Below are 21141 nucleotides of genomic sequence, written 5' to 3'. Positions count from 1 at the left end.
ATTATTTATATTACAGCAACACCTAGAGGCTCCTACTGATATCAGAACGCTATTGCACAAAATGCTCTACACACCCACAGAAAGGCACGATCCTGTCTTACATTCTGTGGTCCAAATTGGTCAGCAAAAGAAAGATGAGCAGAGGAAACGGTAGGAGCCAAGGCAAAAGACGCACCCACGCTCACACAGGTCATAACGCTGGGATGCACCTTTGGCACCTAAATGTGTACCCAACCATTTCACGATCCTGCTCTAAGAGATCACAGCCAAACCAGATGGACATCAGAGCTGTACTGATGCCAGGAGCCAAGCTGCAGGAACCAGAGTGCCAGGGCTGTCCCCACAGTCACTGGTGGAAGAAAAGCACCTATAGGGCACCCAACGCTATCACTTCCCAGGAGGATTCCTGATTCCAGAGCAGTGGTTGGAGGGAGTGTGAGGAAGGACAGTGGTTTGACAGTGGTTTTGCTTACCAAAATGTATTGCTGTTTAGTCCTGCGGTGTCTGTTGTGGAACCGACCACTGGGTTTGCTTTCTCCTACACCACTTGGGGTTAAAGAGGGCTACAAAATAAGACAAGGTTCGGAAATCACCCAGCAGCGTTTATTTGCTGTTGACTCCAGCCTTTATTAGTGGAGAGAGCTTCAGACTTGAGGCTAAATCACTGGCTGGAGAGGACAGGAGCAGACAAAAGGCAAGGGGTACCACATCCAACCTGCAAGTTGGATGTGTAATGAGGACTATTTGGAAATACTGCAAAGAGCAAACTGATCCTGGTGGCAGTGTCAATAGCCTCCCCTGTGAGCACTAATTATATTATAATGAAAACAGACTAACACAAAACTAAAGCACAGAAACATACATTTAAGATCTGGCCAGATGCCAGCGTGCCTGAGGCACATTCTTCATACCAGCTGAGTTATGATACTGTGTTATTTGTTTTGCTGGAGCACTCATGAGCACTAGTCATCAACCCACATCCTCCATGGTTCAAGCTGTAAAAATACAGACGGCCAGCACATCACCCACCCCAGAAGAGCTCACACTGCACGTGTGAGATCAAAGGGGTATAGACAGCCTAAGATCAGGTATCCATGATCCAGCTATCGTCAAGGCAGAGAATTTTGAAAGGTGGTTTTGAGGGAGAGCAGTGTGACTTTAGTGATGTTTCCAGTTAGATTGTCATTAAGGAGGAATATAGATTTTTTAGTTATTTCCCCTTCTGCTTGCAATCCTCTTACTCCATACCTACCAGGTGAAATGTTCCAAATGTTACAAATATATTGCAATCTATTATAAAGAAACAGGTCATCAAGACAAGCATCAATAGCTGCTTGGGAGCAAACAAGAACATTAGAATCAACACATCAGGCCCTTGCTTGATGCTTCAAGTTCATGTAATAGCACCTTCCATTTCCTGGGTAGCAAGTATTTGCTAATGATACCTTAGCAATTCACAAAATAGCAAGGAAGAGGAGAACCCCTATTTTATTTCTGACAGATCAGATGATGCTGAAGGGAGTGGGGGGCATGGGGCCAGAGCCACATGGAGGGGATTTGTATGCAATGGGAATAAATCTGTAAAAATGTGTAAGTGGAGCTGCAGAAGGAAATCTGCAGCCGCCTGAGCCAGGCGGTTGAATGGCAGAGAGGATGGAGGCTATTTGAATACTGATGTGGCCCTCACTTTCTTCCATTTCCATTAATGACATGCTCATCAAGGGCAAACAATGGGACCGGCTGCCTGCGCCTGTCACACTGTGTGGGTGCTGGGAATGCCAGGCTGTCATCCTGGGGCTGCATTTAGAGACCTGCACGCTAATAAGAAGTGCTCTGTGCCGTCAATGCAGACAGGTGCTTCCGAGGCTGGGACATGCTCCATTCCCTTCCCCTGAAACCCTCCTCTCCCGGCGCCTTGACAGACACCATGAAATGCACAAATTAACAGCCCCATCATGTTGGGCTGCTGCTGCCTGCGGTGAAAGCAGAAAATCAAGTTGTCACCCAGGGTGCAGTGATAAAGCCACAGCCTCATTTCTCTGTTGGTGCCCTATAATAGCAAATGCCAGACAGCTGGATGGATTGGGAGGTTTTAGATTAGGGTCCTGATGCACTTTGGACACTAAATTAGCAGTTGCTGTTTTCACGCAGAATATTTGTGTGCAAAGCAAACATCTGGAGAAGGCAAAGTCTCCAGGGTCGGATATTCGATGCTTCTTTCCTTCTAATGAAGTAGAAATAACAGAAGTTACACATCTTTGAAAAAAATTTCCCCCATCAATGAAAAAGCAAAAACACTTCTGGATTTGCCTTCAGAGACCTTCCCAGCAAATGCACAAGACTGCGTTTGCGTTTGCATTTGCCCATGGCCAAACTGAAGAAGACTCTCAAACCAAGACAAGATCATAATTTTACAACAAAGGTGGCTGGAGGAAAGTCACAGCAAGTCTTTCTGGGAAGACAAAGGAGAGAGTGCACTCTCCAAAGGCATTTATTTCCATAGCACAGCATTCCTCTTTGGCAGTGGGCTCTTCCCACAGCCATCCAAGACCCACTGCACTAAGAGGATTTAGCCATTTTCATGCAAGAGTAGCTCAGCCAGAGGTAAGAACTGATGTCCAGAGCTCAGAATCCAAAGCGGGGCCAAAGCTATCCTGGCACTCCAATTGCCTCCTAACAAAGGCAGGTACTCAGGCTTCTGAAGGGAACACAGAGCCAAAACGGAACCAAAGAAAGATACTGATGAGGAAAGTGACAGTGATAGAGCCCGACCACACAGGCCTTCACCTCACAGCAGGTGCTGCACCAGCGATAAGGAACAGAGGGGCCTGAGCCCTTCAGACTCCAAGGAGTTTAATGACATAACGGCCTGAGAACTTCAACATAAAACAGGAAGAGCAACTAACGAAACTTACAACATAAAACCCCCCTCCTGTCATTTTTATAGTAATAGTAAAACACTTTATTGAATTTATGAGCTACATAATGACTATGAAGAATGTAACTTGAATTAGAACCAACTCAGAAGTATAATATCAACTATAAACCCTTTTCTATTACCCCATCTCTTTATCATCATCCTATCTGCCTCTTTTTAAACCAAGGAATATTGCGTCTTCAAAATTTAGTCTGAGATCCATCTCATGACTTCTCAATAAATCAAGCAAAACCCAAGCATCTGTAATGGCCACGGGGCCAAAGCTCAAGGTATGGCCTAGGAACAGATTTTATAGATAGATTTAAGAAATCATTGAAAAACCAAAAAAAAAAAAAAGCAGACATTTCTGTGAAGTTGTGCCTGGGAAGGTGCAGGGGAATGTCCTGAGGGTTTGACTGTGAGGCTGCATAGCAAGGTGCAGCATGACATTATCAGACCATTCAGAGCGCAAAATGCAAGTCATCAGCACAGACCGTCAAAATAAAAGCACAAACCCAGGACGCACCCCTGTGCAGGGAGCCAACAAGTCCATTTAGGAGCAGGCGCATTAGCAGGACTTTGAAGCACCCTCTCATGAGTCCTTTCAGTCCCAGGGTTTTGACATGAACGATAAAATCTGTGCAAAGCCAGAGAAAGCACTGAGGGGCTGTTTATATCCAGATCCATTATTTTTGCAGAGAAGTTTGTAAATGAATGATTGTGGGGGAGGGAAATGTACATAACACAGCTAAAGCAGCATGTTTTACTGTGTTTTCTGATTCCATTTTACTCCTTTAGTCTCTCTGGTCCCCAAGGATTTTTCTGAAGGGGCGATAAAATAAAATGGGTGAAACAAAGCCATAAGCCAGTTAAGTCTGAAAGACATGTCATCTCATCTAAAAAGAAGAAACGGACCATTTCCATGCCTAGGGCTGACAGCAACGCCTGAGCTAGCAATAGTGCTATTCCATTTGATTTATAGAATAATGGGGTGACAAATGATGACAAAAATAAACTTTTACTGCAGTGAACTGCTCCTTTATTTATGAAATTTGGCCAAGTAGTGAAATCTTTTATCTGCAAGTTGTAACATGGAGTGGAAACGAGCGATTATGGTGTGGTAATAGTAATCCAGTGATGGAGGCCGAGTCAGTTGGAAATGGATTGAGGTAAAATAACTACCGCACCATGATAAATGTGAACAGCGCTTTGCTGACAGATGATCTAACAGGTGTTCATAACAACTATATAAGAGGATTTATTTATGACTAGCCACAGCCGCAGCACTGTAAATCAACTCCAGCAGCTGCACACCGCTGAAACCAAGTCCCTGATGGAGGAACAGTGCAAGAACCCAAAAGAACACAATTCACACCAGAATTTTAATCATCAAATAACATGGTTTTTTTAAGCAATTAGACCACAGTGCAGAAATCAGAATGACTTTCAATTACACGAAGCTGAGCCACCAACTAACTTTGTCCAAACCCAGACATGGCAGATACCCACAGATCTGGCTGGAGAAGTTTCCTTTGGGCACAGTGTCAGAGAGGTGCCCCCTTTTTTTTTTTTTTTTTTTCCCTGATAAAAGAAGCAACTTTGGTACTGTTCTGGCATGGTGATGAGACAGAAAATGCAAGAGGAAGGGAAGGGGCTCCTCTCACAGCCTCACCAGAGTGTACTCCCTCTTAGCTGTGCCGAATCCAAACGTCTGGAGGGCTGCACTTCAAGACCCATCAGTGAAATGATCTGAGCACCAAAACCAACCCCAAAACCCACTAAAACACTGCAGTCTCACAGAAAAGCTTATGACGTCTTTACACCCAAATTATCCTGCTGGTTTGCTTTAGAGCATGGATCTACAAACATTTGAAGAAACCATCTGAGGGAGGAATTAACAGTACCAAGTGGGACAGATACCTGCTTTTTGCCAGAAGTGGAAAAAACAATCTAAAAAGTAAACAAATGGGTTATTCTTTCATCTCTTTTACCTCCTTCACAACCGATCTTTTAGAATCATATAGAATACCATTTACTTTCCAAACAGGATTCAGCAAGTGCTGGTGTGCTGTGCATTGCTGGTGCACACCCAGAGTGCAACAAAATGCCTAAACATCATCAAAGAAATACACAAAATCAGGGCAAAGCAAAATGAAAGGAAACAAATACTGCAGGATCAAACTATTCTGTGTGTGAAACACCATCTGCAAAGAGAGGGAAGTGTCTCCTGCAGCGAGGTACATTACGCACAAGCCTCCAGGCACCGTTTCGGGGAAGACGCAAGGGTCTGCAGTGCCCTGGGCAGAGCCAGCCGCCCCTTGTGAAGCTGCAGCCCTGGTGTGCGCTCACACCGGCCTGCTCAGGGTCGCTGGGAGTGGAGGCTGTCACAGCACAGAGGCCTCACACCCAGGCAAAACCTCCTGGGACGGCGGAGGCGCCTCAGCCCACACCTCCCCTCCGCTTGGGATTTAATTACAAACCTCTGTTAAAGCTGCAGCCCTTCCAGGAGGCCTGCAGAGGACTCCTACCTCTACAGACTGGGGAAGGGGGCTGGCTGCCTCTTCTCTAGCCTGCCTGTCTTCCTCCTTCGCCCAGGCAGGCTGCAGCATCCAGGTGCCTCTCTGGCACCCCAGCCGGGTGGCTGCAGGGTGGGCAGAGGCCGCTCCACCCGTCCTGTGAAGCCACAGCTACCAGGCCTCAACCCGAGGGGTGCCTGTCGCTGCTGCTGCCTGCCAGCCTCCCTGGCTGCCTAGGCCTCAAAGCCCTGTGAACACGGATGGCCTGTGGCTGCTGGTGGTGCTTGGAGGTGGCAAAGGGCAGCTCTTTTGGTCAGATGTGATGTGCTGCAGAAGGAGAAGAGCCAACACTGCCTTGCCCAAGCCTCTTGCTCTCAATGTGCTTCCCTTGCCCACTCTGCTCCAGCTGCTGGACTCGAGGTGCTGCCGTGAGCCCGAGCTGGTGGATGTCCCATGGTCCAAGACAAGGCTGAAGTTTTGCAGGGCAGCTGGAAGCACCAGGGTGCTCCCTCGCTTTTACCAACCATCTCCCTCACACACCTGCCATTTGCCATGGCTAGTGGCTGAATGGCTACCAGTCACGGCTGGTGCAAGAGGAGGCCTTTCACCACCTTTCTGCCGCCCATCCAGAGTCCATCAGCATTTTTACAGGGTGGGAGGGTGAGAAGGATCTGAGTGCACCAACAACTCTTCCTCTGTCTTGAAGGAGCAAGTTGTTTTTGCAAGGCTTAGTCTAAATCCTTCTCATCAAGGAGAAAAACACAGGTCTGAGTTGAGCCAAAGGCGGGAATGGAGGTGTGTATGGTGACTCACAGCATAAAATGGTGCACCATTAAACGGTGCTAAGTTGCCGCCCGCTTCCCTCTCCTCTAAAAGCCACAACTGGGAAGGTGTGCAAAGGAGACAAGTTGCCAGGAGCAGGGTGAGAGCAGGCGGGGACCTGGAGAGAAGTGGAGAAGCACATTTCCACATTTCAAAGTGGAAATGAGAAAAATTAATTTTTGTCCTCTCTCCTGTATGTGCACAATGGGAAAAAGGAGTTCAGAATAATTCTATGTGTAAAGATACGTGTATATGCACCAGAATGTACATGTGGATTTAAGTGGATCAGGATTTGGGGCAGTACAGTCATATCATGGGCTCAGAGTTACCAGCCACTGAAGAGGAGTTCACCTTGTACCTTCTGAAACAAGACCAGCTAGCTGTGGGACTGGAAATGCAGTGGTGTTCACCATCTCCTTCTCTTCCAAACAGGTTCAGTGGACTGTACTACATTAAGCACAAGTATACTGGGTAAGAGGAAAATAACCTGAATAGAAGTATTGCTTTTATCAGGGTTGTGCACAAAGGCTCTGATCAGAAATTAAACCACACTACGCAAATAGAACAGTCTGGTGTCTGCACCACAAAACATTTACTATAACATGTGAGTGTTATAAAAACACATGCTTTATGATAAAACAGACAAAAACATGGGGAAGGGGAGGGAGACAAACTGACGGAAAATGAAGGGAACAGATTCCAATCCTCATATGTTTGTTTCAGGCACAAACTGAAAGTCATATGAGGGCTTAGGAGGGTTCAACTTACATGTACATTGCTTACCAGAATCTTTGTTAGGGCCTTTACGTGCTAACTTAAAATTATTCAAGCATAAAAGATATTGTATGCAAAACTAGACAGTTCAGTAATTGCATATTTTAAAAAAAAAAAGAATTAATACAAATTATAGTAATGGACCATTGCAAAACAAAGTGTGCAAAAGGATTTCATCCTGTCACCAAATATGCCTAAGCCTCAGATCAAGAGTATTTAGAGCCCTTATGGGTTTTTTTTGTATCCTATCCAATACATATCTGTGTATTTCTTTGCTAATGTACCTTTCCAGTTTTGTTCCACGTCTAGTAAACATCATACTATCTTGTGACAGCAGATGACCAGAGCTTAAGTACATGTTGTGATTAAAAATGGAAAAAAAAAGTTAATTCCTTCCTCCAATTTATATATTTTGCTTTAGAAATGTTACAGAAAGCCACCTTGTTAGTAGAAAAGATCACCAGGAAAGCCCAATTTGTCTTTTCTATGTAATTCATTATTTCATATACTGTATCATGTTCCTGCTCTAAAAACACTTTCATTATTTCCACTATCCTTTCACACAGTATCCTATTTATAGCTTCCATTATTTTGTTCCTAGCTCTAGATTAACTTCTATTTCTGCTATTTTTCTTTAGAAATTATTTAGTAGAATTAAAGCAGAGTATGCAGGAAAAAATATATTGTCCTTTTATACAACATCATAAAATGTGAAAGGAAAATAAAAGGAAGAAAAATTGTTATTTTTGCTGTCATGCATCAAGCCTATGTTTATATTCTACCATCCATAGTAACATAACAACTCTTCCCCATACCCTATGCTTTCCAAATTGTTTGAGTTATTTCAGAATAACTGAATTTGAAAATTCAGTTATTTAAAAAAAGAATCCCTTCCTCTTCATGAAGGGGAATATCTGTGTGTGTGAAACAACTAGGAAGCAAAAAAGAGGTAAATTGTCAGTCTCCCACTATACAGAAATTTGGTCATCTGTTTGCCCTTGCTCTTGTTACCTAATTCTTTAATCCATCATTACCAGCATCAGTTTTAAAGTTTGGACTAGATCACAATAAATTTGGAGTATCTCTGAGTTTTACTTACCTTGGACATGAGTCAATTAAACAGTTAATAAAATTATACCAAATTTCCCATTTATGATAATGTATTTCAGTTCGTAGTTGTTACTGGTTTTCCTGTTTCTGCAGGTTACAAGGCATTTGAACCCTTTGCAATTTAACTAATTAACCCTCCCCTCCCGCTCCCTAAACTAGACCTTGATACAATTCTCTAACCATCTTAGCAAATCCCACCTCACCAATCCAGCACTACTGTGCTTTAGCCTTGATCCCACGCCCCAAGTCGCACATGCAGGTACGTTCCAAGCCTGCCCAGGTCTAGATTCTCGCCAAAGCTGAGTGGTTCTCAGTGCGCAGCTCCTAAGTGAAAAACCTGCCCACGGAGGCAGGAGCTGCTGCTACCTGGCACAAACAAATCACGGAAGTGAATTCTGGATTGCAGTTTAGACTAGTCATCTACTGCATATCCTAATAACCTTTAATATGCCTCTATAAATGATGGAAAATATGGAAGTGAATAAAAATTATATATAGCAAAACCAAGAAATTGTTGTTAACTACTGCTAACTGTCTGAATTATGACAGAGTACAACTTCCACTAATAATGTAAGAATGTACATGTGCTCATGTTTAGGTTCTTGAAGAGCTGAGTTTTACTGCATGCAGAGATATTTTACTATTTAAATATCTGTCTTTAAAGAAAGTTTTTCGCCCTATTACTATTTGAGGAAGGCAGCATAAATTTTCAAATCACACCATCAGCCCAGATACCTGCATCAAGAGTTATTGAACCACTGGACCAATTCAGAAAGTGTTGAAAAATGTAATTTAATCCAGGGACTCTGCAAATATCCTTACTATACACATGTTTCTGTGCTTCACTATTAAAGTGTATCAAGTACTCTAGGGAGGCAGAAATTACTCAGCAATGTGTGTGACTTACACAGCATTAATATGCTTTCCTTTGATTTACACTGTGGTACAAGAAACAATTCTTGTTTATTTTCTCCTTTACAAACATGGCTGAACGTTTTGCAGTTCAGTCTCTTCTCAGGAAGCGTAGTTCTGTACCTTTCCCTCACCACCTTCTCACTGACTCTTAATATCAAACACCATCTACATCAATCTGCATTTTCTCTGAGATAACAGTATTTTCTACAATGAATCATTTTTTATCTGTTGGAATAAGTTTTACATCACCCTTGAAAACTGTTAATTCAAGAAAAAGCTTATTGTAGGATTAGGTCTTCAGAAAATAATGTGTTGATTAAGAACATGTACATTTCTGTTAGGGGCATAAGATTCTTGTTTCTTTGTCTGAGAAGTACCAGTATATTTTAGGTGCTAGCAAAATCTAGAACTAAATTTCTCACAGAAGTGTAACTTAAATACCTAAAAAACCAACCCCTCCTTAGAATTTGCCTTATAAACTCTGCCATGCGTTGGAGCTACCTTTTAGTTCTATCAAATTTCAGTAGAAAATTCTAGAAGAATTTTCCAGTGTGCAGTAATGCAACATTTCTGATGAAGCACTATTTCCTGTCATCCATAAAGCTAAACAAAACAGCACCACTTAGTCAGCATCAAAGAACCATGCAAGGGTCCTGCTAACAGAGCAAGGGTACAGTTATCCAAACATCTTCTCTGTGTCATGAAAACATCTGTAGGAGAGCCATGAGTTACTAGGAAAAGCCATGTTGGAAGTAAGGAGAAAACTGATATGAAATGACAAAGCTCAGCTTCTTCAGTCCTACCATGTAACCAGAATGTGAAAAGAAGGTCAAAATCAGTGACACTACAGGCAGAAAACTGGGTGCAACAAAGGCTGCATGGCTGTTGGGTCTTCTCAGCCCTAGTTGGTAATTTATCTTTGTCTTGAGCTGTGGTTTATACCAGGTGGGAGAAGCTTTAATCTCAGTTTACAAAAGGAATTTGAAGCAAAAAATCTGAATAATTTATTAATCTAAATGACAGTATTTGCCACAATTAGTCTAATAATCAGTATTTCATATAATACTAATTTCTAATAATTCATTCAGTATTTTATTATTTTATGGGCCAATTTGAAAATAAGCAGTTACTGGCTTTGTTTATTAACAAAAATGTAACCGCAAAGCGGAAAATTACAATAGGAGCACAAACACTGGCTACTTTCACAAGAACAGTTTGCTGATGCATATGTAGTGTCTAGTCTTGCTCGTATTTACTTTAATTAACCAGTTACATACAATACTGGTGATCATTGTTATCTGTTCTCTACCAAAAAAAGAAAGAGGGAGCCTCTGCACACAGCACTACTTTATTGGCACCTTAACAGAAATATTTGAGAAAATGGCAGTAGATGGGAACAATGTTCTTAATAGATGAGTGCAGGTTAACAGGCATTTCCAGAAAGCAAACACTGTTTTACTGTACCTATTGTATTTCTACATTTATGCAACAAAACCTCTCTGAACCACGTAGTTCTTGTATGTGTTGCTGGATCCTACCTGCCATTTTAACTCCATTTTCAAGCAGTGTGATTTCCCTTAAGCTTTATTATCTAATATTTGTCCACTACAGTGGGGAAGACCAATGGGGAAGAAAGGTAGCGAGGGAAGGGAGTAGAGGGGGAAGGACTAGGGTAGAATAAATGGGAAATACATTTAAAAGCACAGATAACTGACAGTAAAATATATGTTCTTTGGTTAGCAAGCAGGAAAAAAGGAAAGGACTTGCATACATGATAGATACACACTAGCATTCTAAAGCAGAAGACAAGAATGTCAAGAGTGTATTCTTCCCCCACTGCCAGATGGAAGGGCTATTATTATAAATGAAAGGCAGCAGTAGTGGATGCCAGGCACTTTTGTTGTGTGCCAGATTCTGAAGTCCAGATGTAAGCAGGTTACCCCTGGGACAGGACAGGCTTCAGCTCCCGCAGCAGAACAGAACCAATCACGGTTTTCTCGGTGTTTATGATGAGCTGTGCTGTAGAGCTCTCCTTCAGCTCCACTGTGACTAGCATCAGTGACCCACTGTGCACAGTCTTAGCTGCAAACCTGGAGGAGGAAGGAAAAATAAAAAATAAAAATTAAAAATCACTGAGGATCTTAAGGTCAAAGACTGTTAATATTTCTTTCTGCAAAAGTTAAATGAGTTCAAATATAATTAAATGCCTCCAATTTCATTAATGTATTTCAGGGGATAAACCATAAAAGCCTCCATAAATTCTTCAGAAAGAATTTGTTCAGCATTGTGTAAATATTTTTGCATTTAAGAAAGAAAAAAGTATTGTGCAAAATTGTGTATTTAATAGTACAAACTAAACTCTATTTAAATAAAATTTTAATGTAAATTCTGATTCTTCAGTTAATCTATGATACTTGATCACATCAGCAACTTGAATTCAGCCCTATGAAGTTTTCCGTGGGTAACTATCACTATTTGGTGCCCCAAAGAAAATGCAACTATGGTAAACATAGCAGAACACTTCCAAAAAGCCGAACTGTTGTACTTTCGGAAAAGTGCATCCTCCTGCTATCCTGGGAACTAATTTAAACTAAAAATAGTCAAAGTTCTAAACATCCAACATGATCATTTGAAATGATGCTAACAGCAAGACACCAAACCATTCTGTGAATTTATCTCCAGAATATTTAATCATTAAAATGTGTTAAATATTTCTAAGTATTTTATAATTATTAAAAATCCTACCAAACAAATAATAAACCCCCCCAACCAATCAGATAAACAAAAGTTATGACTAATGCACCATTACTAAATTCCAAGACATGAAGAACCTACTAATTACATGGAATTAAAAGCAAAACTAGTCTTTTAAGCACCACAATTGACTGAAAAGCCATTTTAGGCACAATGAACTTCTGTCAATCCTGTTAATTCATTCTGCACGCATAGCCAGGCCCAAGAGACGGCAAGGAAGAGGATGGCAACAGCCTCGTCTTCCATCTTCCACAAGGCGCACACCATGCTTTTTTTGGCCTCCCCCCACCCCTGGTTACTCGACAACAACAAAGTTGCTGCACATGGGCTTTTGAAAACACTAACAAGTGTAGAGCAGGTCTGTGACCCAGTCTGACCCCACTTTGCAGGGCCAGTCTCCTCTCCTCTTTCTGAATGACACGTGTCTGAATCAGAGCCATCTGCCTCAATTTGCGCAACATCTTCAGCCACAATAGGACCCAGTTAGCCCTGACAACAGCTCACAATACAGAAAAATCAAACTGCTGGGCTGACAGCACGCTGTGGGCTATTCAAGAGCAAACCAACTGGTCAGTGTCTCATGTCTGACAATTAGCACGGGCCTTGCAAAGCGCCTACCCAAGCCCTTGGGGATCTGTTTAATTACCATCAACATAAAGGATGGAGTTTATCAGGAGATACTCAAAAAACTTCACTCCAGACTTAATTAAAATATTAGCCACTTAAGCAGGAAGCAGGTTCTCTTTAAACGAGAACTAATTTCTGTCTTTTTTCTTTTTAAACTAGGTATATCAAAATCTCATAACACATTATACTAATTAAGGAAACATGGGGCACTTCTGTAATGTCACCCATCACAGGTCAATCTATTTCTTTTGTCCGGATTCTAGATACATTCAAAGACCTCTCTCCTTAATAGAAGGTTCTAAAACAATGTTACTACTACAAAAAATATCTACTTAGCTAGTTACATCAATAATTCCATCTATTTGCACTGCGATGTACAAGATCACTATTTCTCTTGTTGATTTTGACAGGCGGGTAATTATAGAAACAATAGTCTTATTAGTCATTTTATTTACTTAACAGTTGTGCCTTGGGACAACACAGAGGCAGATTATGTCTGAGTATGCACATAAATAGGTTGGTAGTTGGCACTCCTGCTGTGCTTCATAGCCCCGAGGCTTGATTTTACTCCCTTTTATTAAAACCTGAAAGTGATACAAAGCCAGTGTTCTGCAAAAGCCAAGGTAGCCCGAAGCATCAGGGATGAGTTTTGCACTGATGTTTTCACATGTGGACTTCCAAAATCACATAGGGGATCAATAGTACTTTTCCATACCTCTGAACAAAACATGTAAAATCAATAAAATTTGCGTTTGTTTGTGGTTTGCAAGGCGCAAAGGGTTTGATACTTGGATAATTTTACATAAAGTGCTAGTATGCATAACTAGCAGTGGCTAATCGGTTTGTATCAATGGTCACCGATCTGGAATCGCTTAGAGAAAAAACAATTGTTACAGAATGGGATGACTGACTTCACCATTTAAAAAGGGTGTATAGACGAACAACCACACAATGGGTTTACCACTGCTTTTGAACTTTGGAAATCGAAATATTTTCATTATATAGGGAAGATAATTTCATTTCTAAAGACAGTTATAACTACGCTTACATGATCTGTGAAACTGAATACAGTTACAAAAGGGTGAAGCAGTTGACTTTTGGCTAGAAGACACTAGTAGTAAAACTCATTTTCTAGTTATTCAGATGTTTTAAATATACCATAATTGAAGGATTTCGTTATTAGCAGTTTTTTTACTAAGTACATGTTACTGCATTTATATGATTACTCTTATCATAAGCCCACGTGGATTTTCCAGAATGTGTCTTGTGCTCAACTAAATACTTAGACTAGAAAGTAATTTAAAAAAATCTTTCAGCAGCAAAAATTAATCATTGTATATAGTAGGTATATTCTATGTATTCTTTGCAAGATATTTCTATTTTCCCCACAAAGTCAGTAATGATTTTTTACTTTTTCTGAAAGTTGATACTGCCTTAAAGATTAGAATTTTAATTTTAAAAAATATTGGAAAAAGATAATAAATCAATCAGAGTTCACAGACTGAAATAAGCCCTGCAAACTGCACTTCAGTACATTAAAATCTAGCTTGTAAATTGGTTGTTTGTAGGTCCAAAAGAAATAACTTGTCCTATGGACAACCCTTAACATAAGACATTATATTATGAGCATGGTTGCAACCAAGGATGCATCAGTGAATATAAAATAAAAGAAAGTAAATGAGAAGAGCATTCAGAAAACAGAACCAAATATTTACTAATAGTTATAAGATGGCTGTTTCTGCTATAATGTAGCTATTTTCTAGTTTTATTTCTGTGATAATATTAATTCTAAATCTGATTTCACATAATTAAAAACACTCAGGAAGATATGCAGCTGTTAATACTTTTCCCATTTAAAAAAGCCTAGACAGATTAGAAATATAACATTTTTTTTTAATTTAAAAAGAACGTTAGATATTCTGAGGCTTTGTGACGTACAAAAAAAAAAGAGGAGTTCATAGATTATTTTTACATAAATATAGTACCTGTCAGCAGGGAAGGAAATATATATTAAGAATCAAGTCTAAATCAACATCAATAAAGTGCTGTATATTTTTAAAAAGTCATTCAGTCTCTCAAGAGTTAAAAAACAAGTACGTATTCTTGGTAATTTTCCATAAAAAATGGAAATGTTAATGATTATCACACAGAAATATTTTATTTATAGTCGATATAAACAGAAAACATAAAGAATCAGATACTACAATGTGTCAGCATTTGCCACATGCTAGCTTTTTAATGATGACTAGCTTAATTACAGACTAGCAGTTATTTTCCCTTTATTTGAAGACAGAAGATAGCTACAATATACAGAAGAGACATTTTTATAAGGAAAGGTTATGAAAATTCCGCACCAGTAAATAGACAGCAACAGAGTAACTCAAAATCTGCTCTTTAAAATTGAACATTTGAGAAAGTAAATTTCGACCGGAACACTCACTATTTGTACATTTGTTTACAGCAGAGCAGGGTTTGTTATGCATAATTGAAGAGCACTAAAACACACATTCTCTCCTGTTGGGCACTCTTCTTCCTCTTTGATTTTTCTATTCAAGCTAAATATTCTTCTTTTTCTCTTCTACTGCCTACCAGAAACAGTGACAATGGCCCATGGAGGCTAAAACTTTTATTTTTTTTCTGTCCACTCTTTCTTTAAATCTTGTACATGAAGCCTTCAATTACTGCCTGCTGAAGCAGACAGAATCCTATTAGTAAGAAAGACGATCAGAAGATGCAATGCCCTGCCCTAGCTGTAGAAAAATAATTAGTTCAAAGTTGACAAATGTGTAATCAAGTTATGCAATGAATATATTCAAAGGGTAAAAAAAAATTACTGCTGTGAATTAGTGTTCAATTTGTAAATATAAAATGAGCAACTACGAAGTATCTTCCAGTGTATCAGTTGGACAATAAAAATATTTATATTTTCAGTACTCTGAATCTTCACCTTACTCTGATAAATTCTATTTATACATCTATGTAGGTTTGACTTTATAATTAACATTTCACCTCAAAATTGGCTAAATTACTAATTACTTGTATTTGTTCTCTGAGTATCACTTAGAACATGAAGCAGTAGTATTTGGAATAACATTGCTAAGTATGAGTTCTGACCTGGGGATAGAGTAAGCTTAATACTAAAACATAAGCAGAAATACACTCACAAAAAGAAGGATCTGTTTCTTAACCTGATGATTTTAACCTCTCAGAAAAAAAAACCTTGTTCACTATTGGTTATTAATAATAAAATTTTATTAATATTTTCCTTAAAAATAATATTATGCTAATTGGATGTTTTATTTTTTCCAGTACATTTCTTGCTATTTTAACACTATCTTAAAATAAATTGTTCAAAATACCTACTTCATTACCATAATGACATTATTTTCAATATTAACTATTTTGGGGTTTAATAAAATAATGAAATTGTAAAATAAATTGCAAACAAATCTGTACTATATTTTTACCATTTTCAGTTCTATTGCTAAAATAGATTTTGAGTTTCTCCTCAGTTGCCAGTGAGCAGTTGCACTGTACTTCTAACAAAAATGCAGGAATGCAAGTGAGTCTTCTGAACTTACTGTCCAGTACATAGCACTACTCCACACCTTCAAAAAGATGCTGCATGAACTTTTTATCATCCTCCAAGTTTACTTTTAGTTAAAAAATTTCAGCATTTTTATATGTAGGTATTTATATCTCCTCCTCAAAACTTCATTAAGCTAAAAGCTTGAATCAAAGGTTTGGTCCTCATACCTAGAAAATTATATTTGTAACAGTCCATCTATTTTGTTTTCTCATCTAGTCTATTACTTTTATTTTACTTAAAGAATCAGGTATGTAATATGATAACTATTTGACATACAGTCCATTTTTAAAACAGGCTATAAATTCTAATTTGCAGAAAAATTATTTAATTCCAAAAACATAAGTTACCTTACATAAATATATTAAAACATTGAACTTGGTCAGAGATCTTTCAAATCAAAGATATTCTTCTGTTCAGTTAGTTTTTAAAGTGTTACATGTTTTCTGTTTAAACAACTGGCTCAGAAGGTTCCTGTTTGTTTTTCAAAGAAAATGCTGCACGTATTTTTTGCTTTACAGCATTCAGATAAAAAAGCAGTGCTGTCCTCTAGCGGACAGCAAATAAGCTAGGCTAGGACAATCTATTTTGATTAACCTCATATCTAAAATGACTCACTCATATACTTCAACATTAAGCTCAAATTTAATTTCTTCAAGTTATTTTTAAATTTTGCAATCCACATGCAAGCTCCTTCAATACAATAATATATTTAAAATGTTAAGGTTCTTAAAATGATGGTGTAGAAAGACATTATCTTGATCAAGTATTTTGTGCTAGTTAATAAAAATCTTCATATGCTGGTACTATGTGAAGACTGAATCAATACATATAGGGCCCTTTTGTTGGCAGGAAGAAAATGTCAAGGTTTTGGAACACTAGGATTTGATTAAGAAATTAAGGAATATCTAGTAGAAACTACTGAATGAGTACTTTCATATTTAAAAATTTCAGTTTTCATTTTCTCTAGGAATAAAAGTATTTACTGGCTGACAAAAGAAATATAAATGGTTGGCCTAGCTGGGCTTTTTTAAATAAAAAGCTAGTATTACTTCTATCATAAATCAAGAAAACATTAAGAGTTTGCAACTTCTGGCTACAGTGAAGGCTGAAATATTGTGGACATGGATATACTATTCTACTAATTCTGTCTCCTACAGGTAAAGGCTACCACAGAAACTGTTTTGCATAGAGTATTTAGATCTTTAATTAATTTCTACTTGAGAAATTAGGAAGCAGAATCAAGGTTGCATGTCTATTATAAGTTTATTTACTCAGCTATTCACTGCAGCTCTCTAGAAGAGTAGAAAAAGATGACTGAGCCCCACAGCTAAGGAACCACAGAAGCAGAACATTCCACATAACTGCATCAAAGGAGCTACTGCCAGAGGTAGATTTCACTTCATTTGAGATCTCCGACAGGCCACTTGCTTAGTAAAAAATCTTAAGAAAGATTTCTGTGTGCACAGAGAGCAGAAAAGGTTTTTTTAAAAAGTCTTCCTGGATTTATAAGACCTGTTTGTCAACTACTAAGAACGTATGTTTGGATTCAAATAGAATAACTAAAACCAATTTATAATTATCAGAAATTTCTACACTGTGTTTATCCTCAACAGACGAGTTTTCTTTCTGACATGCTGGAAGCAGATGCAGCTGTTAGTTACGGTAAGCTGATGGAGTCTGATCACCAACTTTCTTGCCTGAGAATTCTTCCAAATTTAGTACAAATTGGAAGACGACACACACAGAGACATTTTCAAGGTACATCCCTTTAAATGGGGTTTTGTTCAATACAAACCTACCTATATACATGCACAATTGCATACTTTTTGTCCCCACATTAAGTGTTGCTGGATTAAAAAGATGCAGGGAGGATAACTGGTTACTAAGCACGCCATTCTCTGATAATCAAAATTGTCTCTAAACAAAACCCTCTTTCCTTTGAGAATCAGTCTGCCAATATACTATAAATGGGACATGACAGGTTGCAAAATGATAAAAAGAGATGAATACAACCAGACTGTCAGGCTGATGCATGGGGTGGGGAATAAAGGCTAGTGAAAAACAAGTGTTGATCCTTGGATTTCAGTTTTTAAAGTATTTTATGCAAGTTTCTATACTGAGTCTAGTTGCTTTCATGTTCTTCAGGATTTCAGTGCTGATCAATTGCAGTGTGCTTACTGTCATATTACACAATTTATACAGTATGCTTTTGATTTTGCTACAGGATAATAATGCAAACTTCCAAAATAAAGGTGGAAGATATTTTACATCTTGTTCAATACTTGCTTATTCACAGAATCACATAGGTCAGGGGTATGCTAAACAATGATGGGTAAATACAGCAAGCTCCGAACAAACTGGCATATCTATATGGTGCAGTCAACTCTCCGTAAAAGTACAGGTCCCAGAAGCAGGGTAGTCACTGCATGCAATGCTGTGCTTGAGCTAGTTAGATCTGTCCCAGCAATGAGCAGAAGTGCTGTTTTGTGCTTCTTGTTTAAAAGCTAGCTTGTTTGCTATGAATTCAGGTGTCTGCTATGACAACATGCTAAGAGATGGCTATTAGAATGATCACTTTCATGACTGTAATGGAGAAGGATATTAAACTTGTTATTTCAAAATGTGAAATGGCTGTTCTGAAGCAGATTAGGGCTTCAGTGTTGAAAGAAGTTGAGGTTTGATTTTCTCGAAAACCTCAGACTGTCCCATACTGGGTTCCTGAAATTACAGATTTGACCATCTCAAATTAGACGACTGAAATTAATGCTGTCATGTGTCTCAGTGTGCTAGTTCATTGTAATGAACTGCAGAATAGAGATATGTAGATGACACCATGCTCATGTTCTGAGCCAACTATTTCCTGTTGCTAATTGTGGATTCTTTCCAAAATACAATAGCAGCAACAGACTAGTTCAATGGTCTTTTAAAGTAGTTGATGTTGACTAAAATTTGTTTTCATATCCACCCAGATTGGTTCAGACTTTTATCTCACAGACTGATTGGGCAACGTGCAAGTAGGGTCTTCAAGAATGAAAAATGTTGAGAACGTGCTCTGCCTTGCATCACTTTGTAGAGACATGGTCGTTGAGGGAAACAATCTAGTAGAGTACAATGCATCCTGTTTAAGAAATGCTTCAGGAAGTGGAAGGCAGAGAGGTAAGCAGTTCAAGAAGGTCCGATTCTCCATCCCATTACACATTATATTCTCACATCAATGGAATCACACAAGCATAAAACAAAGTGAAAGAGTGAAGAAGCAAATCCAGTTTGTGATCCCGGCTCTGAAGAGACTTTTCTGCTGTATGCGACTGCCAACACATGAAAAGCTTTTGCGCCATATTTTGTAGGCAGTGGAAAGAAATACTTTCTATGTGTATTTCCATTATTTTCTTTCTAAGCCAATTTACCCTGAAACATCTCTCCTTCATAGAGGGCCTTATATAATAGCAGACAATACTTTGACACTTCCAAGAGGGTGATTAAGAGCATTCAAGTCTTTCTAAGAGTAAGGTAAATTCTTCAACTAGTCTTCTCATTCTATCATCATCTGTTGTCTTTTGCTATACTCAAAGTGAAGAAAATTAAGATTACCTATCCTGTTAGGAGATTATGGAGCTGAAAATTAATAAAGGAGGAGGAGACATGAGGAACTTTTAGAATATTCATCTGAGAGGAATACGCAACACATCTTGAAAATGACAGTAGCATGAAGGGCATTTCTAGATAAATCTCATGCTGGTTAAAAAGAAAAGTACTGAAAATCTTGAGTTGAATAGTGTCTTCATCTCATCACGTTTTGAAATAGAAGAGAACAGCCTAGAATCTATTTTTGATACATAAAACAATGAATGTTGTTGCCCAAGCAGAGGCAGGGAGCTGAAGTTACAATCCACATAAGAATCAACTTTGAGTGAATAATGTTCTCATTTATGTATCCTCTTATCTTGAAGATGGAAAAACTGCAGGTAGACTTTGCCCACTGATGGCAAACACAGACATACTTCAACTGAAAAGTACTTGGTCCCTAAATGTAGTTATTCAGACTGATTTAATTCTCTGCAGGAGCAAGTGCTTTTCTTCCAACATCTTTATCTTTAGCTATTCAAATGGTACCTACAGATGTGGTCTGAATCACAAGACAGAAGCTTGGTGCATTAGCAGATTCTTTTTGAACTCACTTTGTCAACATCTACGCCTTCTTCAACCCACTTTCAATCCTTCAGTTCTTAAAATATTTTAACAGTAGTTCTTAGAACATTGAAAGATCTACGTATCTTGCAACAACTACCCTAATCACTATTTTAAAATAGTATTTTAAGAAAAATAATACATGTTCTTTTTCGAAGTTTGCATATTTAAGGAGACATTATGTTTCCTGCTCAAAAAAAATTCTTTTGAAATGCATTTCACATCCTTGTTTTTAGTAGAATCCTTTAAAATTAAAATAATGTTTCCCCTTGGTAAGGAACGCAAGAGAGTGCAATACATAAAATAGTTAAATCCTATTAAGAACATAAGAATGCATCATATGCGCCTTACAAGGCCCAGTAATATAATAGCTTGTGTAAACTTATTTGAAGAGCAGGTAACTACATTAAAGGAAGCAAAATAGTACAGCAAATATATATTTTGCAAATATATAAATATTTGTGTTCTGATACATATTGGCTATAGAGTTCAAAATTCTGGCAGCTATCACGTCAAATAAAACAGGTCAGAAAAGAGAGTTTAAAATAGTATCAACTGTATTATCTGGCATTTTGTTCTACATTCAGGTAACAGTTAAATTATGACATTTCAAGTAAATATAAAAATTCAGTAGCCATATAGTAAAGAGAAAAAAATGCATGTAAGGAAGTGCTGCTATACTGTAATACAGACGGATATATAGATGATGTATTTGACAGGTTTACATTTATTTCATTTTTCATTGGTGACTGCATGCTATTCTGTTGATGTTTGTTTCAAGTATTTATTTTCAAATCTTCACTATATTTGCTTTAAGTGTTTTTACTTGGTGCAAAAATACAATCTTAAATAGGGTTATAAACTAAAGGAGTAGTAACTGGGTTCCACCAGCATGACAACATCTTTGTCATGAGTGCAAATATGTTTAG

The 21141-nt window shown here is 38.5% G+C and overlaps 1 protein-coding gene across 2 annotated transcripts in view; it reads right to left on the bottom strand.

Moving 5' to 3' along the window:
* Positions 1-10386: 10386 nt before the first annotated feature.
* AP3B1 (adaptor related protein complex 3 subunit beta 1) overlaps positions 10387-21141 on the bottom strand; it is a 164463-nt gene continuing 153708 nt past the window's right edge. Inside the window, exon 27 of one of the 2 annotated variants that reach the window (XM_086771530.1) lies at positions 10387-11144. In XM_086771530.1, the coding sequence (XP_086627656.1) occupies positions 10991-11144 (154 nt within the window). In that variant the 3' untranslated portion in view covers positions 10387-10990. The remainder of the gene's footprint in view (positions 11145-21141) is intronic. The other variant, XR_015261512.1, reaches the window with a different exon arrangement.

The sequence above is a fragment of the Chlamydotis macqueenii genome, chromosome Z, assembly GCF_036417535.1.
Source record: "Chlamydotis macqueenii isolate bChlMac1 chromosome Z, bChlMac1.mat, whole genome shotgun sequence".
Taxonomy (NCBI): Eukaryota; Metazoa; Chordata; class Aves; order Otidiformes; family Otididae; genus Chlamydotis; species Chlamydotis macqueenii.
Note: the sequence above shows the minus strand (reverse complement) of the source record. Positions and strands in the feature narration are given on the sequence as shown.